At 42.6% G+C, this 23,357-nt stretch overlaps 1 protein-coding gene across 2 annotated transcripts in view; it reads right to left on the bottom strand.

Annotated features, from left to right (window-relative positions):
- The window catches only part of LOC146867033 (VPS10 domain-containing receptor SorCS1-like), a 3,068,338-nt gene that overhangs the window by 1,251,240 nt on the left and 1,793,741 nt on the right, over positions 1 to 23,357 (bottom strand). For both annotated transcript variants that reach the window (XM_085603449.1, XM_085603451.1), the window contains exon 5: positions 17,699 to 17,772. In XM_085603449.1, the coding sequence (XP_085459575.1) occupies positions 17,699 to 17,772 (74 nt within the window). The remainder of the gene's footprint in view (positions 1 to 17,698; positions 17,773 to 23,357) is intronic.

The following is a 23,357-nucleotide window of genomic DNA, read 5'->3' as shown; positions in this document are numbered from 1 at the left end:
TCTTGAGGTTCATCCTGAAAGTGTGAAGAGTGGGGGAACGTCTGTTGTTGAACGGGAGTTTGTTCCAGGTCTTTGCTGCGATGTAGGAGTAGGCTCTTCCATCTGTTCTGGCTCTGCATATGCATGGGGTTTCAGCGAGGGTGGGATCGGCAGAGTGGAGAGTTCTCTTGGGTGTGTGAAAGGGGACTCTTTCATTGAGGTATTGGGGTCTGGTAATGTGGAGGGATATGTAGGTGTGAGTGAGTAGCTTGAAGGTTACTCTCTTCTCGACGGGGAGCCAGTGGAGGTGCCGTAGGTGCTGGGTGATGTGTTTAAGTCGTGGGATGCCAAGGACGAGCCTGGCGGTGGTGTTCTGGATGGTCTGGAGTTTCTGGGAGAAGGGATTTGTTGATTCTGGCATAGAGGGTGTTTCCATAGTCCAGTCTGCTGGTTATGAGTGCGTGGATGATGCTCTTTCTGGATTCAGCGGGGATACACTAGAAGTTCTTGTGAAGGATGCGGAGGGTGTTGTAGCAGGAAAAGGAGATGGCGCTGATCTGTCGGGTCATGGAGAGGGAGGAGTCGAGTATGATGCCGAGGTTGCGGGCGTGGTCCATGGGAGTAAGGGGGCTACAGAGGGCGGAGGGCCAACAGGTGTTGTCCCATGCTGAGGAGGTGGGTCCAAGGACGAGGACTTCTGACTTCTTCGAGTTGAGCTTAAGACAGCTGCTGCTCATCCAAGACGCAACGTCTTTCATTCCTTCCTGGAAGCTGAGTCTGGTGATGTTGGGTTGCCTCGTGAGGGAGAGGATGAGCAAGGTGTCATTGGCGTAGGATACAATGCTGAGCCCATGTTTTCTGACAATGGCAGCGAGGGGGGCCATGTAGATGTTGAAGAGCGTGGGGCTGAGCGACAATCCTTGGGGTACTCCGCAGTTGATCTCTGTGGGTTTGGAGAGGAAAGGTGGGAGTCAGATTCTTTGGGTTCGGCCGGTGAAAAAAGAGCAGATCCAGTCGATGGCAGTTCCCTGTATGCCGGTGTCGTGGAGGCTGGCGGTTAGAGTGCGGTGGGAGATGGTGTCAAAGACTGCAGAAAGGTCAAGTAAGATGAGGGCTGCAGTGTGGCCCTAGTCGAGGAGGGTACGGATGTCATCTGTGGTGGCGACGAGGGTGCTCTCGGTGCTGTGGTTGCTGAGGAATCCGGATTGAGAAGAGTCGAGGATGGAGTTGGCTTCGATGATGTTTGTGAGTTGACTGTTGACGATCTTCTCAGTGACTTTAGCTGTGAAGGGGAGGAGAGAGAAAATGTCTACTTTGCCCTTATTTTTATTACTGCTCCCCAGTCTCCCCATTAAATTCAATAAGGTATTTTTTAGAGAATTAGATTCCCTTATAATGAAATTTGTGTGGAATGGAAAAATCGTGAGGGTAAGATATTCCATTCTCCAGCTAGATAGGGACCAGGAGGATTGGCCTTACCTGACTTCTTTCTTATTATCCGGCCATGCAGCTGGATATTATAGTTCAGAGGGGTAAGGACTCTGGTGGGCTTGATCATTTTCCGTTAGCCAGAACGGTGCAAGAATCAGAACTCACTAGCTTTTTTTTAAAGATGGCTAGACTTTCAAAAAGGTCAATGTATAAGGTGCTAGTTGAAATAGAAAATGGTTTAAAGTGCTTTTTTAAAAGTAAGACAGATGCCGACCTGCCATAGGTATGAATGGTTACAGGATATTAAAGTCTTAGGTTTATCTGTTTCTAAATCAGTGCTTATTTTCTTGAATTCTCAAGGGTATCGAGCATCGGGCGACTTTTATGTTGGAAACAGATTGTTAACGCGGGAATACATGGAACTGCATCTAGGGACAGGGTGCTGTCACTATTGGCACAATTCTTTTGCATATTTCAGTATTCTTGACTAGTGGTGGGCGGAATTTGCGAAATTCACTTTCGCAAACTATCGCGAAAATGTAAAAAATCTCCGCAAACACGCGGAAATATCGCGAAGACGCAGAAGTTTTTTTCCCGCCCGTTCACGGTATTTTCTGCATGATCGCGGCTCGCCAACTTACCCATGCAGTTGCTCACGGGTGCGAGATCTCAATCATCTCATACTCTCACGGTGCATGATTGCGAGAAGAAAGACGTGATCGCTCGACGAATGACGTGATCGCGTGACAAATTACGTTAATGCGGGCGCGAACTGTCGCGAGACAGCGCAAATGGCTACCAACAATCCAACATCTCGTGGAGAACGCGACTGGATCAGGAAAACTTGTCGGCGAACGCGGGGATTCAGGTAAAGCGATCGCGCGCACGCAAGAATGTATTTTTTTACAGCGCGAGCAAGAAAAACATTTCCGGTAAGATGCGGATTGCGGAAATTTTGACATTTTCGCGCTCTCCGCGGAACGCGAAAATGTCAAATTATTGCAAATTCCGCGAGCGGAACGGAATTTTAGCCCAGGCCTATTTTTGACACGCAGTTATCAAGAAATTAGTGGATCAACTCAGGCTCTTATTCAGTTATTAGCAAATACTGAGCTGACAGGGATAGGCAACTGGTTTAGGGGCCTGAGGAAGTATTCCTATTTGTCCCTGATCCATGATTGGGTGTCAGGTGATCATTTGACAATGGGAGCATATCTCTATACTGGGGTATAAATTCCTTAGAGAAGCCAATTTTAAAAAGAATGAGCTTCCTGTCAATATTATGTTATACCCCACATGCAATCCATAAAATGTTCTGACTATCCCAAACCACTGTTTTAGATGTGCACAATAGGACAGAGTGGACTGGTTACATATTTTTTTTCTTTGCCCCAAATTGTTCCAATTCTGGAAGGATGTATTTTGAACGTTTACAGATCACAATTACACCCTAAGCTATGGTAGTTTTACTTGGGGCATCCTACGCAACTCAGAAACAAAACAAATATATACAATATTTTATATCAGCAGCCCTATCTGTAACCAGATCTTTGATACCACAATATTGGCGGTCAATCAATGTTGCAATTACTAAAATCTGGCTTGATAAATTCAAGAGGACCAGAGTCCTTAGGAGGCTTATGCTCGGCGCATCAGAAACATCAAAAGGTATACAGCATTTTGGGCTCTGTTAGCTGCTCTAGAGAATAACATGATTTAGATATGCACTTCATTAAGGGCCTGATTTAGATCTTGGCGGACAGAGTAATCCGTCACAAAGGTGACGGATATCCCATCCGCTGAAATATAAATCCCATTATGTCCTATGGGATTTATATTTCGGAGGATGGGATATTCGTCATTGTTGTGACGGAGTACCCTGTCTGCCGAGATCTAAATCAGGCCCTAAGTCTATTATGCAGGAGATGGTTAGACATAATATACGGTCCTTGGTTTTGCTCTATATGTTCCTCTATCTGAAAAGCACTTTTTGCTATTTCGTACTGTATTTACTTTTATGCTGCAAAGTCTTTTCTATGTACATTTCTATGCAGGATTAATGCCACGAAGGTTCAAGTAATCAATAGTGCATTCCATGAATTAGTAGATGAATTAATTTATATGATATCTGCTGGAAATGGCCCTTTCTAGGGTACTTTCCCTTGACTTTTTGCCCCCCCCCCGGTTTTCCATAGAACTTCGAGTGCTTTTGACACTGCCATTCAGTGCCAAAGTGCTGTTATTGTCATAGAAGTCCCTTGTCTAGGGGTAAGACATATACTCAGTGCATTTAAATCAAATGATCCTCTGTGGGCCTGCAGCACTGGTTGTGCCACCCACAGAGGTAGCTCTTCAAACGTGCCACAGGTTTGCCCTGGCGGGGCCTGTGTGTGCAGGTTACTGTTACTCAACTTGGCATTTAAAAAGCTACTGACCACGGATCTGTATGTCTCTCCCTATATCAAAGTACTCCCTGGGGGCAGGGTGCAGTGTAAGAAAGAGGTAAGGCACGTGCGCTACATGCACTGGTAGTGACTGACACTGGATAGTGTGTTCATTACGGTGGGGCCTGCTCTTCTCGCATTTGATTGACATGAGGGCTCTGTGGAAAGGCTATTGAGCTGTATTCCTACGTGCAGAAGAGTATCAGTATAGTGTTTGATATCAATGAGTTAGTAAAGGCAAATCCTCTCCAGTGGTGTGAGTGGATTCGCCATTACTAATGGGGAAATACCACTTTTGGAAGGATTACATTCTGTGCTTGTGGCTCTATGTGCCAAGGGGACAGATACATCTGTGCATTCCTGATAGATGGCCATAAACTAGGGGCTCAAGGGAAACTAGAGGCCTTTGACTCTGAGGCGCCTTCCTGGGATGGATATGAGGGTGTGGAATTGCACCTGCATTCCAAGGGACAGGGATTTGGCCCCCCTAAAGATAATGATCAAGCCTCCCAGGATAGGATGACTGACTTAACAAAATTTAGAAAAGGCCTGTGCATTTCAAAACTAGCCTTTTGAACTGATCTCATCTTCAAAGGCCATTGTGGGTATAACTATTGGGGCTCTGTCCTCAGGAGTTAGAGACACTTTGAAGAATGGAACCATACTACGCTAGTTCAAAGCTGGGACATCGACAAGAGGAACCATTGGGGCAGGAGGGGCTGCAACTGGATTATCCACAGACTTGCGGTGGCCTGGGGCTTGTTGTGCTTTAGAAAGGGTACTATCACTTGGTGGATTTTGCCTGGATGTTGCAGGCCTTCAGCTATTTGCCAACTGTCATGGCCCAGGTCCCTAAGCACTCTCCAAGGGCTGGTTGGCTGGTCTCCTGTCCACGACATCCTATGGACAGAAAGGATCCCCCAATTTCAACAATATCATCAGGACCGCACACGGTGCGTCGGGAATGGGTGGAAATGATCTTAGGTGGGGACACACACTGTCCTGACGTATACTGTAATCACACTGTGCCAAGGAGTGTGCTCGTTACGATCAGCGACCCACCAGTGAGTGCCATAGCATGAGGAGTTTGAGGAAAGTTTGCTGAGTCAGAGGGACCCGTTCTTACAACTGGTAGCCTGTGCTAGCTCACACTCCATAGTGTGTGACGTCCGAGAAGTGTTGGGAAATTTTCTGAGTCTGGGGACCCAAGCTGGAAGCCTTGACTGTCTCCAACCTCCAGAGCAGGAGGACGACAGTGCCTTACATTGCAGCCTCGGTCCAAAGTCGCCGTCTCTCTCTCCCTGGACCCACGCTCATGTTACTCTGTTGTTGATTATAATGTGACTGGACCTGAGGAGTTTCGTTGTGCCTTTTATGTACCCACAGCTGACTGCCTGGAGCAAGTGCAGTGTGCACCTTGTCCTGAGGGGAAACATTTCTTCAAATTGGAAACGAGCCAGCTTCCGGTGTCACAGTCTTTTGCCTACAGTAGGGCTAGTGATCCAGCACTCGTGAAGGTGCTGATGTGTGTCTGAGGACCTAATCTGGATAGACAAAACCAAGTAGCTGGTTCCTTCCACTTTAGGTGGTCCCGACCATTGAATCAAAGTGTTGCCAGTGGGGGCAACGTGTATCGTTGGCTGGTGTGGTTTGAGTGGCTGGGTCATGAGGCGTAGTCAAAACCTGTAATATCTTGACCATTACAACTGTGCGGGGTATGCAATATTAAAAATGTTATGTTTTATGCTAATGTGATAGAGGGAATTTGGAATATCTCCAAGACGTCTTCCTACGTGTTCTGTCGCTGTTTTTGTGGGAGAGATCGTTTGGATCGAGAACACCTTAGAGAAGTACGCACATAGGTTTATGTTACTTATGAGGCTGAGGGGACAACGGGGCCAGTGAATACCTATGACTAGTGCATAAATGTTCATGCCGTTCTGCTGCTAATGGGAGAGTTCGAACAATTGCATATAACTGTAAAGTATATATTCAATGTGTATGTCATTTTGATTTCAGTGTGTGTAATACAAAGACCAGTGCTTTATACAGACGTTGTGGAGTCTTTTTGTAGTGTACACAGTGTGTTGTGTGGGTGTTGTTGTTCAAATACTTTACATTTTGACCCTGAGGATAAACCTGGCTGCTCTGTGCCAAGCTACCCAATTGAGAGCACAGGTTATCATACAAGTGTATCATACTCATCCTATCTAGGACAGTGGATTCTGTCTGACTTCAATGCCACTTAGGCCGGATATGAAATCACTGGGTCTAACAATATTTTATAAAATATATGGATTTTAGATCTACTTAGCACATATTCACTTACTTGTTCTGAAGCTGCTTCTAAGGTCTTCAAACTATATGCGCTTCAGCACTTTACTTGCTCCTATGCTGCAGTACCTCTCCTATAAATTAAAGTGAAGTGGATGAATTCCTACACATAAATTTGAGCTACAAGATGCCCCTATGGCAAGAGAGCACTCGAGGCATTGGTAGGAGTAAATCCTTTTATTAGTAAAAATACTTCCCCTGTACAGCATACTTCAACAGTCTTGTGATTGGGTTGACCGCTTCCGCAGCTTTCATCGATTTCCGCTGACGCGTTTCGAAGCCCAAGGCTTCATCTTCAAAGGCTCGACTCCCTGTGCTCTTCACGACACACCTTTATTTATGTCAATACCACGCCCTCTGATGGACGGGAATTCTGGTTTTCTGGGCTTCGAAACGCATCGGCGGAAATTGACGAAAGCTGTGGAAGCGGTGAACCCAACCACAAGACTGTTGAAGTATGCTGTACAGGGGAAGCATTTTTACTAATAAAAGGATTTACTCCTGCCAATTCCTCAAGTGCTCTCTTGCCATAGGGGCATCTTGTAGCTTGAATATATATATTCACTGAAAAAACCATAGGTTTCAGGTATGTTATAGTTAGAAATTAGCATTTTCACACGGGGAGCTGCTGACATGCAGCTCCCCGTGTGGAAAAGCAATCTGCTTTGGATTTTGGAAGAGAGAGCAGGTTTCCCTGCTCTCGCTTCCAAAATCCAAAGCAAGTTTGCTATGACAGGGCGGGAGCAGCACCCCGGGACACTGCAGGAGCCAGCCCTGGGGGGTGGGGGTACCCTGGGCCATCAAGGGCTCCTGGAGGGGGGCCACACAGCCCCCCTCCCAATGTGCTTGAAGCCCCGGGGAGGTAGGTGGTGGTCCCCGGTGCTCGGGGGTCCATAACGGACTCCCATTTTAAATGTTTAGTGCCCCATTTTTAGTGTGTTTTGGGACCCCCCTTTTTTCTTGGCCCCCGCTTGGCGAATCACCCCAAAACTTTTAAGACAGGAGCTGACTGGAGCTGATTGCTAGTTTTGAAATTTTTGCGAAGATTAATCAACCGGCGCCAAAGTTATTCAGAAAACTAAAAACGCTTTTCCTATGGAAACTAGGTCCTAAATATAACTACCTACTGGCGACCGCCAGTAGGTAATATATATAGAATATAGCACGTTACTATGTGTGCAATTACCACGTAGTAAGTTACAACGTGGTTGTTACAACAACCGCGTTGTTACCAAGCGTGGCTTTACATCGCAAGTCTTGCGCTAGGTGGCGCGCTGGACTTAGGAATAGTATAAATTACTATTACTACTCCAGTTAGCGCAACAGCAGGGAATGTGTTGGATTTAAAATCCAACACATTCCTTGGTCTTGCTCACCACCTAGCGCACTTCCTTTGTAACAACTGCATTGTTACCTACATGCGTGGTAATAGCAGCGTTGTAAACACTGTTTCCTATATAAATATATATATATATTCACTTAAAAAACCATAGGTTTCACACATGTTATAGTTAGGTGGATATTTCACTCGTAAAAAAACAATGAAATTCCCCTGTTATAGTTAGTTCAGATAACTATAACTCGCGCGCCCGCAATCCACTTTTTTTTTTTTTTGAGGGAATAGTATCATTAGGTTGGGCTGTGCCTTCTTTGCACATTTAGTAAGAGGGAGTTGGGCATCTCGGGTACAACTGACAAAGGTATTTAGGAGTACCCGACGGAGTACTCTTGCAGTAGTTCTTGACGTACCCCTAAATACCTTTGTGAATCAAACTGTAGATGAACTAGGAGCACAAAAATGCACTCAGCTATGTGCCCCTTTCTGAACTCTGACTGCACTGAAACAGGTTTTTCACCGACATTTCTTATCACTGAAATTGGTAAATAAATGTGCCTTTGACTGTTTGCAGGCTGGTGCTCAACACACCAATCTAATGATGTTATAATCCTTTTCAGTTCATCGAGGCGTCATTATGTCCAGATGAGCCCCCACGTTTTCGTTGAGCAGTTACCTCTAGAATTCGATAGTCCAAGCATGCCTGCTGTTTTCAAAAGTAATGCAATTCGACCTCACTACATTAGTCTCTGGAAGCAAAGGCTGCCAGAAGCCACATATTATGCATGTATTTATTTAGTTTGCTTATCAAGCTCAGTACTATGTAGCGAAAGAAGCCTTAGGGTGCTGAACAAAAAACAACAAATGCACAGAGCAATACAAGACATGCATTATAAAAATACAACCGCAGCACATTTTAGCATATTTCAGGCTGAAAGAAATCAACATTAAAAGTTTCTGGAAGAAAGGAATAACAAGTCCTCCTGGGACTGCAGAGAGCATTAGCTCCCTTTAAATGCGGTCAAACACCAAAGAGTATTTTTAGCTGAAGTGCGGGCAAAGAAAGATTTGACAGATTGTTATTTCATTTTAAAACTTGAACAATAAATCAAAGTTTTGAAACTTTTCAGCTAATAAAAGTCATTATGAACCGGAGAATTGAGTGTTTTCTAATGCAGATTTTTTGATTTCCAGTGTCAGTTTAGGTTGATTATTTTAGGCGGGATAGATGGTTACTTTAAAGAACAATGAACATGATATCATGGGTAGATGTGGATAAAGTCAGAGAAATTAAAAGATTTGTATAAAATCATTCGCCAAAATAATCATTTAACATTAAGGCCCATCTTGCTTAAAACATCTTAGGGGACAGATGGTTGAAGACTTTTCTATAGGTTCATCCCCAAGCATCGCTGACAAATGTTTTTGCTACATATGCGGCCCTTGACATAAGCAGGAAATCAGGCTGGCTGCAATGCTCCATCCATGTCATAGTCCTTCCACATTTAAGTAGGGCCTCAAAGACCTGTACAGTCTGAATTACTCTCCCCTCCTCTCTATTCAACTGGCACTGTATAAAACAAGTGATTTGCTTCATATTAAACAAGCATATCACCAGTATTAGTATTATTATTACCATCAAAGGTCCTTTACACACTTTAATCCCTTGTGTGCCACGCCCTTTCCCCGCCCTGTGCCGGCCGTTACATTAGCGGGCGGGGTTTATGACGAGCTGGACTCGTCATGGGCACAGCGCAACCGCGGCCCATGACGAGTCCAGCTCATCATGGGCACACAAGGGGTTAAAAGAAGAAAATCCACAGATGTGGCTATGCTGCTTACTATAGCCTTATAGCCCGCCGTAGCGGGCTATACCGGCTATTAAAGGCCCGCTGCAGCGTTAAAGGCCCGAGTCGAAGGCGAGGGACTTTAACAAAAGCAGCGGGACTTTAATAGCGGTATAGCCCTGCTACGAAGGGCTATAAGGCTATTAGAACATTCTGCCACTAGAGGGCAGAATGTTCTAACAAATTAAACAAAGGCTTCTCAAAGCTCGAGGGGATTTAAATCCCCTCGAACTTCGAGAGGCTTTTGTAAAACATTGGAATGTTGCTCTGCGGGCCTTTACCGGCCCGTAGAAGCATGGAGCACTCCATTGTCTACAATGGAGTGCTCCACATTCCAATGTTCTAATACATGTTATACATATGTGTTTGTCTCTCTTTAAAAGATACCAGAACAAAACCTTAGGCGTTCACTATCTGTTAAAGGATAATAGGTCATTTTTGATGTTGGGGCTGTAATGGAAAGTGAGAAGGAAGCAAGAGTGAAAGTATACTCCTAAATACCTTTGTCAATTGGACCCGAAATGCCCAACTCCCTATAAACGTCTATCACTCTCTACATTAACGCTATTCAGTTTTTTGTTCCATTGCATTTCCTTATTGCAATTAATGTAACTCACTCCACTTTCCTGATGATACTAACAACCAGCATGCTTATCAAAGGGAGAGTCCATTTGTAGGACATTCATCTGTTTCATCATAGACCATTCATAGTTATTTTTTTTAAAATGAGTCCTTCTAAAAACATTCCACCAATCAGTTAGATATGAGGTTCCCCCAGACTCCTTGTCGCGTTCTTAAAATGTACATGTAAATACCGCACTTCCTGCTCCAAACCCAGACACAAACAGGCACCAATATTCCCATGACATGCAACTTAAGTGTTCTTCATAAAACAAACCAACCCCCTCAGACTGCATCTCCATAAATCAATTACACAAATGCTCTCAGCATATCTTAAGCTCACACCCACCAAATCAGAGTTTGTCCTGCTCGCAAACATCAAATATGAATCAATTAGTCAAAGATGGCTCATCAAAGTTCATCTTAATGGCTTATTCCAAAACGTCACTTTCTATGCTAAATCACTTTCCTTTAATGTAGACCAATGCCTCTTCAAATGATATACACAAAATGTATCTTTCAAGTGATACTTTGCAGCTTCAAACTTCCAGTGTACCAACGAGGCCATTGTCAGCACACTTTAACTGAAGCAGTACAGTCCCATGAGAAAACACCCCTTTTTGCGTGTTCACTTCAAAATGTTGCTGACTTTTATTGCTGGATTTTAGACGCTGTTCACTCGGGCACCATTATCCAGTTCCCAGTGTACGTGCTGTGACCCCTAAAAAATGTAGAAATTAGCTAATCCCTAACTGGAATGTTTAACTTTCATATAAGGCCCTAGGTTATGCTGTAGATACTATACAGATGTCATGAAATGTTAGTGACACCTGTCGACTACAGTACTTTTTGCACCATCCACTACTGTAGCAAAGAATAAATGGCTTCAGCCTACCATCATAGCCTGATTGCTGCAGTTTAAACCTGAAGACCAACCTGTCAATATAACACTATTGACAAGAGAAAAACCTTCTATTAAAATATTAATAAAGTTACCCTATGTAAGCCTTGTAGCACACAAGGTAGGGAGCATGGTATTTAAAATTGGTACATGTAGAAATCTAAAGTTACCATGTTCCAGCAGTGACAAGCCCCCTAAAGCTTCTTTCACTGTAGGAGGCTCTGGCTGTCCTTTGAGAAGACTAAAGTACAGATTAAAACTTTCATTGGGGTTGGAACCAGCTAGAAAAATTGTTTAACTAGTATTAATATTTATTTAAGTCCCAATTCAATGGTGAAGTCTAGTTTTAATAAATCTTAAGGAAAAGTATTTTTTAGATACCTTTGCCCTGCCTGAAGCTCCTGGAGGCTAATTTCCGTTAGCTCCCCAGCAGCTGCCGAGCCAATGCATGTCCTTACTGAGGTTTGAAAACTTCCAGAGTGGGAACAATGGGATGGGTGCGGAGAGGTGTTATTCTCCCCTTTGCAGGAATACCAGTTATGTGGACCAATGAATACCATTACCTTGTAAAGAGACCTACAGACTTGATGCAATCAGGCATATGTGGCATTCCAAATCAAAGTGCAGCAGACGGGTGCATGTTATGCACAATTTAGAAGATTGTCATTGAAGGAAATACCCACTGTCACATCCTCAATAGAGACCGAACCTAGACATTGGAGGCTCGGTAAAGTTTAGTGTTGCCCTTATGCAAAATTAATGTTTAGTAATGGGCCTGTACAAAGTTTTTGGTCAATATCACTGGCATTATGAGATTCCTAAATTCATGTCCAACATCTACTCAGAAATCTGAGGGATTACCATTATTATAAGAAATACTTTCTGCATTAAGACAATCTGGTTGGCTTGAGCATCTTGATGAGGTTGAATAAAAAATGCATTTCTCTTATTTGCGAATGCAAAAAATCTCAAATCTTATCAACTACAGTAAAAACTCTGGGCATGCAATTTGAGTCCAAAATACACTTGAAGGAGCAGGTAATCCAGTTAACCAAAAGTAATTATGAGTAGACACCTAAGATTATTTCACATATAAGTAAGAATCATGATAACGAGACCTAAGACTGGGCTGAATACAACAATGGAACATACTCATATGAGGGCCTTCATAATGTGACTTCTGAAGATACACATAGAAATGCTACCAGTTCACAAAGACCTATGCTGGCAAATGAAGTCATTATGCCTGAAAGGCAGTAGAGATGCAGTGCTCAACAACAGAAAATGATGGCTGCGTTATAAATACTGCCAATTACTGGAAGGGTAAATGCTGTGTGTTGCACAGTAACAGACAGTTCTAATTGAATTAGAGTGTTAACACTCATCATATTAGAATAAACTGCCTCAAAACGATAAATGTATTGCCCAAGACAGAAAACATCACAGTTTTTAGTAAACCATAACCAGTCAGTTCCATATCTCTCTAATTAAAATCTGAATTTTGACTCTGTGTACCGCCGGTTGGCGGTCATCAGTTCAACCACGATAAAGCAGCCCTACTGAAGAAGATTCAACTGTGAGTTAGAAAAATTGTCCCATTATCTAATGGATATTTTTCCTGACTAATCACATTCAGTGCTAAAAGTCTTAAATCTGCTCCTAACCTCCCTGCTCATACACAGTTACCCACCATACAAATTCTGTTCCTAGTGAGAGTGCAAATTATGACAAAACTAATAATGTGAGAAAAAAATCTAATGATATGGGCTTAACACATTTTTTCTAATTCCTCACCTGCACATATTCACATATTAACAATTTGATGCTGTACGTTCCCACGAACCAATTTTATTTAATGATTTAAAGATTGAAGGTGACACACCTAAACCACTGTTTATTTATGACAGTGCTCATGTTAGTTAATCAGTGTCATCATGTCATCTTTCGTTAGGAGTGAATGTATGCCCTAAAGACACAGGAATACTCAACTTGGCTACTATTTTATCTGATACCTAATTGTTCCCTCCAAAGCATTACATATTTCTTATGATGACACTATGGCTATCCACAACACTCCACTGGTTCCAACTAAGTTTACACTATTGAAATACCACCTCATACATGGATCCACACCTTTCTAGGTCAGAAACGTAAGAATGAAGCTTTTCAGAAAATGCTCTGTCATACAATATTTTAGAGGTTAAGAGGTTGACTTGAGAAAATCAATAATCCATTAATCACTGTGGTTTATTTGCCAGTCATGAGGAAGGTTGCAAATATTTTTTTTTAAGCATACATTTTTTGTTTTGTTTTCTAAAATACAGAACAAATTATTATTCTCTATTTCAACCTATCACCAACAGGATACATTGTAGGGGGGTCAACCAGGACATTCCCTGGCTGCTGACCTGTTATAGCAGCTCACTATTCATGGCCAGGGCCCCTCTGCTGGCTTTTTATTGGTTCACTGTCTTTGACTCATCAAACATAAGCCTATCTACATTGATGCAAAAATATCACATCATCATACAAAGTTCCCAATGTCAACTGAAAATGGCATTTGCACAGATATACAATTTTTGCATTACAAGATTATTTCATATCTGCTGTTATCAAGTCCGGTGATACTACAGACACATTTTAGATTGTGCATGTTGGGATTCACCCCAACACAGTGAACTGGAGCTGCTGTTTCCCAAACATGCAGATGAAGGAACCCCAAACTTTAGATAACGGGTGTTATGAATCAAAGAGAGAAGCTGTCATCACGTTTGTCAGACCACTGAACCACAAAGGCTGTGTGTGGGTGGAGCGAATTCTGCTCATTAACCTCTTCAGTGCCCTGCCCTTTCCCCGCCCTGTGCCGGGCGTGCATTAGCGGGCGGTGTTCATGACGAGATAGTCTCGTCATGGGCACAGCGCAACCGCGCTCCATGACGAGACCATCTCGTCATGGGCACTGAAGGGGTTAAGCAGCAGGTAAGTGTGGTGATTAGTGTATGTTTGCTGAAGAAAGTCTGTCTCACATTAACTGGAGGATAGAGCTCCTTGAAGTGCAGCAAGATCATTACAGTCCATCTGCGACCACTTCACCACTAAGAACAAGTGTTTCCCAGATAATATTGGAGTGATTTACAATGGACATTTACTAAGGATTAGCACCACCATGGTTACAAGTTTTGATGCAAGATGCAAGTTTCAATAGCTCATGCACATGAGGAGATTTCTACTGATGAAATGATAATGCATCAATAGGGCCATCTGGTTTCATATTACAAAAGGGATTAAAATGTTGGTGCATTAACATCTGAATACAAAAACTCTACAATAGGCTCCATGCATCCAATGCACTTTAATTTTATAGAATAAACATATTAATCTTCATTCACTTTAAAGATTGTCTTTTATAACCTAAACTCCCCCACTAGAATTTCAGAGGTCTCTACTTTTCATCTTTCTACTAAAAGCCAATCTCAAATTCAGTTTTGCAATTCTGGTACGAAGAGTAATTAATGTAAAAGCTGGCAGTAAAAGTCAAAAAGTTTAAGTGGCTATATATACAAAATAATCTTTAAGGTATGTGGGAAATTATGAATACAGAAATAAATAGAATGGTAAAGATTGGTAGAGATAGGATACACGAAATAACTGCTGTTGTAAGTGAAGATATGCAAATAAAAATGTGATTGGCTTTGAGAAAGGAATTTGTTGTATTGTCACACTCCCCATTTTGTGGACTTATGCTGCTAGTTTTGCAACACTGCACACATGGGCCCCACTGTCCAGTTCCCAGTCTATGTCCTATAAAGCTGAAAGATATGACATTTAGGAGTTGAGCAATTCCAATGTTTCAATAAGGTCATAGAATATAGTGTAGGAAAATGCACCAATGGAATAAAAAGTTGATGCCACTTGTGAACTGCAACACTTGTGGTGCTGCTATCCGACTCGGCTGCCAAGAAAACAAAAACAGCAGGGTTATCTGTGTAGCCTGACGGCTGCAGTTTTTAAACCTGAAGGTAATCCTGTCAAAATGAATTGTTTTTGTCAGGAAAAAACACTACTTACAAAAAATGAAATATGTTACTTTGGTATGCCCACAAGTTAGGGTGCCTAGTATTTAATCGTGGTACGTTAAAGTATTTAGTGTTGGCATGTTTCCACAGTGACAAGCCCTTCAAAAGCTATTTTCACTGTGTAGGGTGGTAGCTACCGGTAGCTATTCTATGAAAAAAACTAAAGGGGAAATAAAATAATATTTATGTTTGGGAAACACTGCTGGAATTATTCAATAAGAGATTTTTTAAATTGATGAAAAAATTAAACAGTGACTTTTTTTGATAAATATACTGCAAAAGTTAGACTTTGCCTACCTGAAGTTCCAGTAGGCTACCTGGCATTAGCCTGCCAGTAGCTGGCCCTTTTCAGTGCTTTCCCTCTAATGAGGTGTCAAAACTGCTCACATAGCAAAACCAAGGACTTGGGTCGTTTGGCACAAGTTCTGGATATGAGGAATGAGACTCATCCTCTATCATGAAAAGCAGTTGTGGAGAGTCTGGGAACTTCATTTATTTAAATGGGGCCAAGATCAGGCCTCCATTCATAGTTAAGTGTAAAGAGAAACCTGCAGAAGAAAAGCATTTGTTTCCTCTGTCAACTGTAGACACTTTGGCACCAACTCAGTGGAGGAGGAGCTGGTACCAGAACCAGCTCTGTATGGCTGAGAAGGTGAAGGCAACAGCTAATTTCCCTGGACACTAACCACATTGAAGTGAAGAACGCTTCTGCCATGTTTGATTTTATTCAGAAAATATTCACTGTGGAATAATTTGCAGTAAGACAAACTGGATATAATTCATAAGTGGTATGTTTTGCTCTCTGGATCTATTTTCTCATTGTTTAAGGAGTGTCCAGAAGACATCCCCAGCCACTGGTTGTTGAATTGTTCTAAAGCGGCCCCTTTCTCCATCTCATCATAACACACATGGACCTGTGAACAGAGTGAAGAGGGCTGGCTCTACTTTCTGTAAGCTGCGTAGAGACCCGAGTGTCAGGACCTGCACACTGGGCCGGACTGGAAACTGAAACCGGCCCTGGCAAACTGCTTGGCTGCTCCTCCCTGCAAGGTGGGTGGGTGGGGGGGGGGGGGTGCAGCAGAGCTATTTGCGAGGGCTGGTTTCTGCCAATTTTGTTACAGGGGGCCGTTATTGCCGACCCTCAGTGACAAAAACGGTCCCCCAAGGGCACAAAACCGGCCACCACCCTGGCAGCCTACCGGGGAAATGCCTGGTGCCCGCCACGGCCTGTCCAGCCCTGCCTGCACACAATTGTACCCGGGATTGTGAAGTGAATTCCAAGGGTCAGTGGGCTGACCAACTGTGTGGCTAGAGGGAGACAACTAGCTGAAAGTGGTCTATTTCCTGAAGTGACCAGTAACAACTAGGTCCGGATTGGATTTTACTGGTGGACTCTGCTGCAGTGAGTCCTGGACTTGAAGTGTTGTTCCTGAGGTCCTGGGAGCCTTAGAAAAGATATAGGAAAACTGCTCCAGAAATTCAAAAAAGTTGGGACTTCCAAATATATTTGTACTTTTAGGACCGTCAAAGTTTCAGAGGGGACTCACAGAAACTATGTCCAATTTCGAGAGAACTTCCTTGGATACAGTTCCTGGCTTGCCCCATTGGGGGATTATGAGCTCCCAAAAAGCACCAAGTTCAAAGGTAAAAATCTTGACTGGGTAAAGGGGCAAAAAGTATTTGTCTGGTTAAAAGATTGTGATGGGTGTGAAAACTGAATTTCCCCCCTCTGAGCTTTTCCCACCAAAACCAACGATTTCAGCTGGATCTCATCCAACAACTATCTGACTTTTAGAGCACTTCAACAGATAAACCCTTCAAACTTGCCCCACTGCACAATTTCGACTTACAGTCTTTTTAATGTATCAGAAGGTTAAAGTTTTGACCAGGATGACCCTCTTTGGGTATCTGACCTCTTCACTGCAGTTGGCCAGAAGTTGCACCCAGACCTTGATCAAACATGAACAATCACTTCTGATAGGCACTTTTTCTTGTTCTTGTTGCAAGTCTTTTTGGTGCGTTATTTCTAAATACATTTTTATCTGTTTTTAGAAATTGAAGTCTGGATTTTTATTGTTTCGTATGTTGACATCTTAATTGTTTTGGCATTGCTAAATACTCTACACATTCTTCCTTAAATAGAGCCTGTCTGCTCTGTGATATAGCCATCAGGGTTTGAGCCCAGGTTTATTTATTGAACTTACATGTTTGACGTCACCGGATTCTGGACTTGTTACTTCCTTCCCACCAAATGACCCATTTTCTTACAGGGACTAATACAACTAGTTAGCTATAAGCACTGCTACACAGGTACATTATACTAAGTGTAGTGGTGGAGAGATTATAATGATAGAAACACAAGGAAGTTAGAGATGTTGTATTAAGGTGAAAGTGTTTCTGAATCAGCATATTATTTAGGAATGATATAAAGACGGGAAAAGGGGCTCTTACCTATGCACAGGAAGAGTGTTTTAAATTGTGGGCGTTACCAGAGAAGGATCTGCCTTCTTTTAATGAAACTCCTTGTGAGTGCTGATGGTGATGGGTGACTGATAGAGCAAAACCAGCTATCGAAACTACTTTTCTGTTGACTGATATGTTAAAATATATTTATAAAGAACAAAGGAAAAATGTACATATAATGAAAGCTGGATGGCAACTGGTCATCTGCTTCACTGCTCCCTTTGTGAGGCCTTTAAAATAAAATAAAAAAATCAATTATCACTTACCAATAAAATCTGTTTGGCGCCACTGCTTCACTCAGAAGCTGCCACCTTCTTCCAAATTCCATAGAGCTGTATAGCTGAAAATAGAAAACAATTGACATATTACGCTTCTAGCATTATTGAAATATTTTCCATAATTAAAATATGCATAATCCGCTGATTGTTCATGAAGGAGCGGTGTCTGAGGCATGATGCACCTGAAACAGATACCTGAGAGCGAATATATAACTCGTTGGCTTGTGTGAATAAATATAGCAGAAAGGTTGCGAAAGCCTAATTGAACTATGTAAAGTGTAGGACGAATTAATGTTTAAAATAGTCAAGCTTTCCGTAGATTAGCTGACTTTCTCCGCATGCACGACAATTTAACTTAAATAACGAAGGCTCACATTATTTGACGAGTTCAATATTCAAATTAAGACAGATTGAAATGTAAAGGATATATTGAACATGTAAGAGAATCTGAAACCCGAAACCAATCACCCCCATCAGGGCATAGAGGAATCTCTGCATACATAAAATTATCAGATTTGTAAATGCAGTATACTCTAGCATCCTTCTAGGGGACCACGCTACAGCTTGTGAGACACATGTCATCATCTGGGTCTGTTTTATTAATGTTAATTTTCGACATGTCTGTCTAACAAGGGGAGGCTAGCACAGCAGGTGAATGGGGAGTGGCCATCCTGACACACTGACGCCAATGTTGGATATCAGTTATGAGTGCATAGTAGTGCGCTTCTGAAGGAGGGATGTATGTAGTTCATGTGTGGTAGAGTACAACAAACCTGTACCCAGTCAGCCATGCCAAGTTTTACATCTAAGTATGATACCAGCTCAAGTTACTTTTTTGGGATTCTGGAACTTTGTGTTTTTTATATCCCATTATAAAGCCAGGACTTCAAATCCCAAAATGCATAGAAAAAACACTAGAGCTCTCTCGTCCAGTCAGAGAAGAGCAGAGAGCAAGCTGCGCAGTAATGGAAGGAAGGCAGCACTGACGCAGGCCCGATAAGTGCGAGGGGCACTAGACAAGCAAAAGCAGGTACAGCATTGCCAAATGCAAAGGAGACGAAGCGAATACAGCAGACCTGGACCAATGAGCAAAGAGATGTCTCCCCTGGTGAACCTCCTATACCAAACAACAGCATGTACACTACCTTACGACTAGTCCTCGAGTGCTGCTTAACCCAGAAATCGTACCCGCCGCCTCTCAGTTTCCATTACCCGACTAGGAAGCCGAATGGTGGAAGCCAGCACTGCGTTCGTAGCCACACACCACCACACATATGAATGGCACTTTGCCAACCCCCGCCCTCTGCCACAGCAGAAAGTACCCCAATTGAAACATAGCCATTGCTACCATGAGCAGCTACACCCAGCAGTGGGATGCCACTGTCCTCGAATGTGCCTTCAGGGCGAGAGATCTATCGCTCAGGACATCTGAGGAGGAGACCATCCTTAAACCTGCCAATCCCACCATAGAACACAAATAGAAACCACTTCTTTTTGATCTGCTCCTCGATTTTCATTTTTTTGATTCTACTTGAAGTCAGTGGATTGCTCTTAGCACCCTTCAGCAAGTCGAGTTTGTGATTCTTTTGACCTTATAGGAACAGTGTTACTTAATAAACCTACAGCCCTACCCAGTGTTTACACCAACACTGTATTAACACTGCATTTCGTACATCCCAAAAAAAACCCACCTAAACTCCAACCATCCTCTTTTATAGTGGATGAAAAGTGGTTACAGCGATACAGAGGTGCACACCAGCAGTTTGCTTACACAAGTGAAATAGTGCTGAAGAGGTAGCCGCAGAGTCTGTGTCCTCTCCCCTTTTACTCACATACTTTGCGTACAGCAGAAGGACACGAATGATGAGAGGTTGCAATCATATTGAGAGACCCCCATGTATGCAACACCCACTCATACTGGATCTATATTTTGTGAGAAGTGATTTTCTTAACAACGGTTAAATCCACTGGAGAGAAATAACTGATCATTGTAATAAATATGCTACAGATATTATCTCCAAGATCAATTGTGTATTTAAATGTGTATCATACATGTGTCATGAGCAAATACGGTTCTGACAACCCCAAAGCACAGAAAGAAATAGACCACTACCTACAATGTGTACTCACTCCTGCATTACACCTGTACCTCACTACTACCTGCATGCATCACCATACCTGTGATGAGCTGGAATGCTGTGGCCATGTCTAGAACTGTTAAGAGTGGTTAGTGGTCCAATAATGGGGTTTGGTACCTAGCCGTGGGCTCACTTTTATCATTTCTTTACCACCTCTTCTATAGCTTGAATGATGCACTACTGTGATAGAGCCATGCTTTTGCTGCCTTCTAGGGCTCGTCTTTCCATTGCTCCCAAAATACTGAGGAGAGTCGGTGTACACATATACAAATTCTTTTGGAGAGCTTAAAGTTTAAAAGTGATGCAACTGATGGCCGATTTTACAGTGATACTAATCTGTAATGCTAGCAATCTCCTATAGAGATGAAGCAATAAGGTCATGTGGCCCCCCTCACTGCCATCGTCAGACAGCACGGACTCAGCATAGTATCCTAAAGCCCCTACCCTGCACATCTTTAGGAAGACCTGGCTCTTCGACTGACCGCATCTGCCCAAAAATTCATAGCATATATATGGAGTATAGTAAAAATCATTAAAAGACTAAGAAATTGCGCACTTTATCCCGAGAAACCATTTGTGCCAGCACGTTGCTACATCTATCTCAGCCGCAGCAACTTTTGTTTTGAGGGCTCTGCTCCATTTAATGTCCCTGATCTGAAATGGATCCTCTGTCTGATCCCGGGCATAGCGATAAAGTAGTTTTTTTTAACTGGAGCTTTCACTATCCTATCCAACAGGAGATCATGCGAACACTGTAACTGATTGTCATTGAAACTAGATATAAAATGTCAGACCTGAAGATACCTATAAAAGCTGGTATGTGGGAGAGGCTACAGTTGCTGCAGATTTTTAAAAGAAGAAAGGACCCCGCCCTCAAAAATGTGACCCAAGGTGAAGAGTATTGCCTTCTCCCATGATAACAATCATGGTCACATGACAGATAGTTAGTGTTATAGCCCACATAAGGTGACTGGTTAGTCGGGACAAACTCCCCAAATATTCGCATTGAAGAGCACTAAATAGAATGAAAACCTTAAAGGTCTTAAATCAGGGCCGTTTGAAATAGATAGTGTTGATAATCCAGACAGCCGGAACTACCAAGTCTCCCAAAGGCAGAAAGTCAGCAAACATATCTACTTGTTGCCACACTCAGTGAAGTCGTCAAAGAAATAGGCAAAAAATTAAAACACAGAACTAGAAGAGAGACCCAGCCATCCTCTTTGGGCTGTAGAAGAAACTGAATCTTGCAACATGGTTTTTTGTTACTCAAGATTAAGCTCTTCCTGAGAACCAACCTGATAAAGAAGACACTAAGCAGAAAGATCGGGATATAACAGAAATAATAAAGGTACCTCAGGAGAATAATCATTTTTAAAAGATTACAATGACCCATCAACCCTAAATGAAGACGATTCCATTTGATAAAAATATGTGCTGAATTTTGGTTCAGCTTCCTATAGTTGTCCTCCAGAATGTTCCCCATCTGAAGTGATAAGGTAAGACCTAAATAAACAACCAACTGAACACATCTCTTGTCACAGCAAGGAGGAGTGATGTTAGATAAGACTTGCATCTTATCCGGGTTGATCTTATATCCAGATATTAGTAGGAATACTTGGTCCTTAGCAACCACTACCTCTAACCCTTTGATCGGGGTGGAGCTAGAAATCATGGGCATATGCCAAAACCTTCACCTCAAGATGATGGATCCTCAGAGGCTAGATTTCCTCCTCCTATCTTAGATACTGAATAAATGGCTCAATATGTAAAGCAAATAGCTGAGTAGATAGAGGGCACTCCTGCTGTGTGCCTCTAGAAATGGTAATGGTATTGAAAGAGAATCCAAGCAAAGAATACTTGCTTTCAACAGGTTACAGAGATGTCGAACTCTGGAGATAAAACTGAAGCCTAGACCAGCGGTTTCCATTACACTCCAAAGGATGGGACAGAAGACCTGGTCAAATGCCTTCTCGGCATCAAGCTTCTCAGCATCGAGAAAGATCCTACCGACTGGTTTCCTCAAAACGGAGGCCAGCTCTAGAGCTGTTATAGCTGTGATAAAACATGGGATGCTGTGTCCTGACCCGGAATAGATCCATGTTGGTTGACATCTACTAGACTTGTAATGACAATAGATTAGCTTAGATTTGTGTATAAATCTTTGAATCCGCATTTATTAAAGAAATTGGATAGTATGACCGACAACATGTGGGATCCTTCCCTTTTCTATGGAAAATGGCTATATTGATCTCACAAAAGTCTAAGGGTCTCTGACAAGTCACCTGTAGCTATGATGACCTAAGTACCCATAAGTGTGCTAAGGAAACTAACTCTACATAGGAAGTCCTAACTAAAAGGACGGAATACCATCACTCACCGAAGTGACATGCTTCATCACCTGGGTCCTCCTCCCTTCTGTAAAAACTAGTACAGTAGGGAGCTACAACCCCCCACTGAGAGGGAGGAGCACAGGGATGTTTTAAATGTTATCACCATCCTGTGGGTACCTAAAACCCCAAAAGAGGAGCTAATGTTGTAGAATGTGAGTGATGAGCGCAGTGCAAACTAAAGCAATAAATGTGCTAATGTGAACTAAAACTGGCTAGCAGGAGACACAAAATTCTTTAATGATTGACTCATGATGTCAGGATTAAAAACAGTGCAAAAGAAGCAGTTTTAACATAACAACTGCAAACGTGGTCTACATGTTTCAGCTATCATGACCCTATTGGTATCTAGCTTTCTTCAGGACCTAGATATAAGTTGCTACTGCGAGTGCTGAAAGAATAACAGTGTAACCAAAAATAAATTTAAATGGAAACAATACAACCTATACCACACTAGATCTCAGATAGAGGGTCCATGTGTATAAGTGAACCCATCTCTTGCGAGTAAGGGACAACACCTCACCTGGCAACAGCTCAGGACGTGAGGCACCACTCTCTCCGTCGGTACCCCGGGCTGTACCAGGCTGCAGGTGAGGTGTTGTCCCTTACTCGCAAGAGATGGGTTCACTTGTACACATGGACCCTCTATCTGAGATCTAGTGTGGTATAGGTTGTATCGTTTCCATTTCCATTTATTTTTGGTTACAGTGAATGCACATCCCAATCTCCTGTCACTACAAAGCCAGTCAATCCACAACGAGCAGAGGCACACAGGATGGCTAACCAAGAAATTGCCCACTTCCTAAAAGTGGTATTTTCAAACACCCATTATAAAAATTATCTTTACTAAAAGATTAATTTCTACATTCTGAGTTCAGGCCATCTAAACTCCCTTTCTCTATCTTGTCCCAAAGGGAAGATATACCCATATGATGTTATAAGTAAACTCCAATTCTATTCTATGGGACAGATAGCATTTCCATATTAAAAAAATAAATGCACTGTATTTCACTATCCGGACATGTCACACACACCAGTACATGTCCTACATTTCTCATACTGCACCCTGCCCAAATGGGTACCTTGAAAGTAAACACAAGGAGAAAATGGATGGAGCACTGA

This window comes from Triturus cristatus, chromosome 1_2 (genome assembly GCF_964204655.1).
Source record: "Triturus cristatus chromosome 1_2, aTriCri1.1, whole genome shotgun sequence".
Taxonomy (NCBI): Eukaryota; Metazoa; Chordata; class Amphibia; order Caudata; family Salamandridae; genus Triturus; species Triturus cristatus.
The sequence above is the reverse complement of the archived record's forward strand: the minus strand, read 5'-3'. Positions and strand labels throughout refer to the sequence as shown.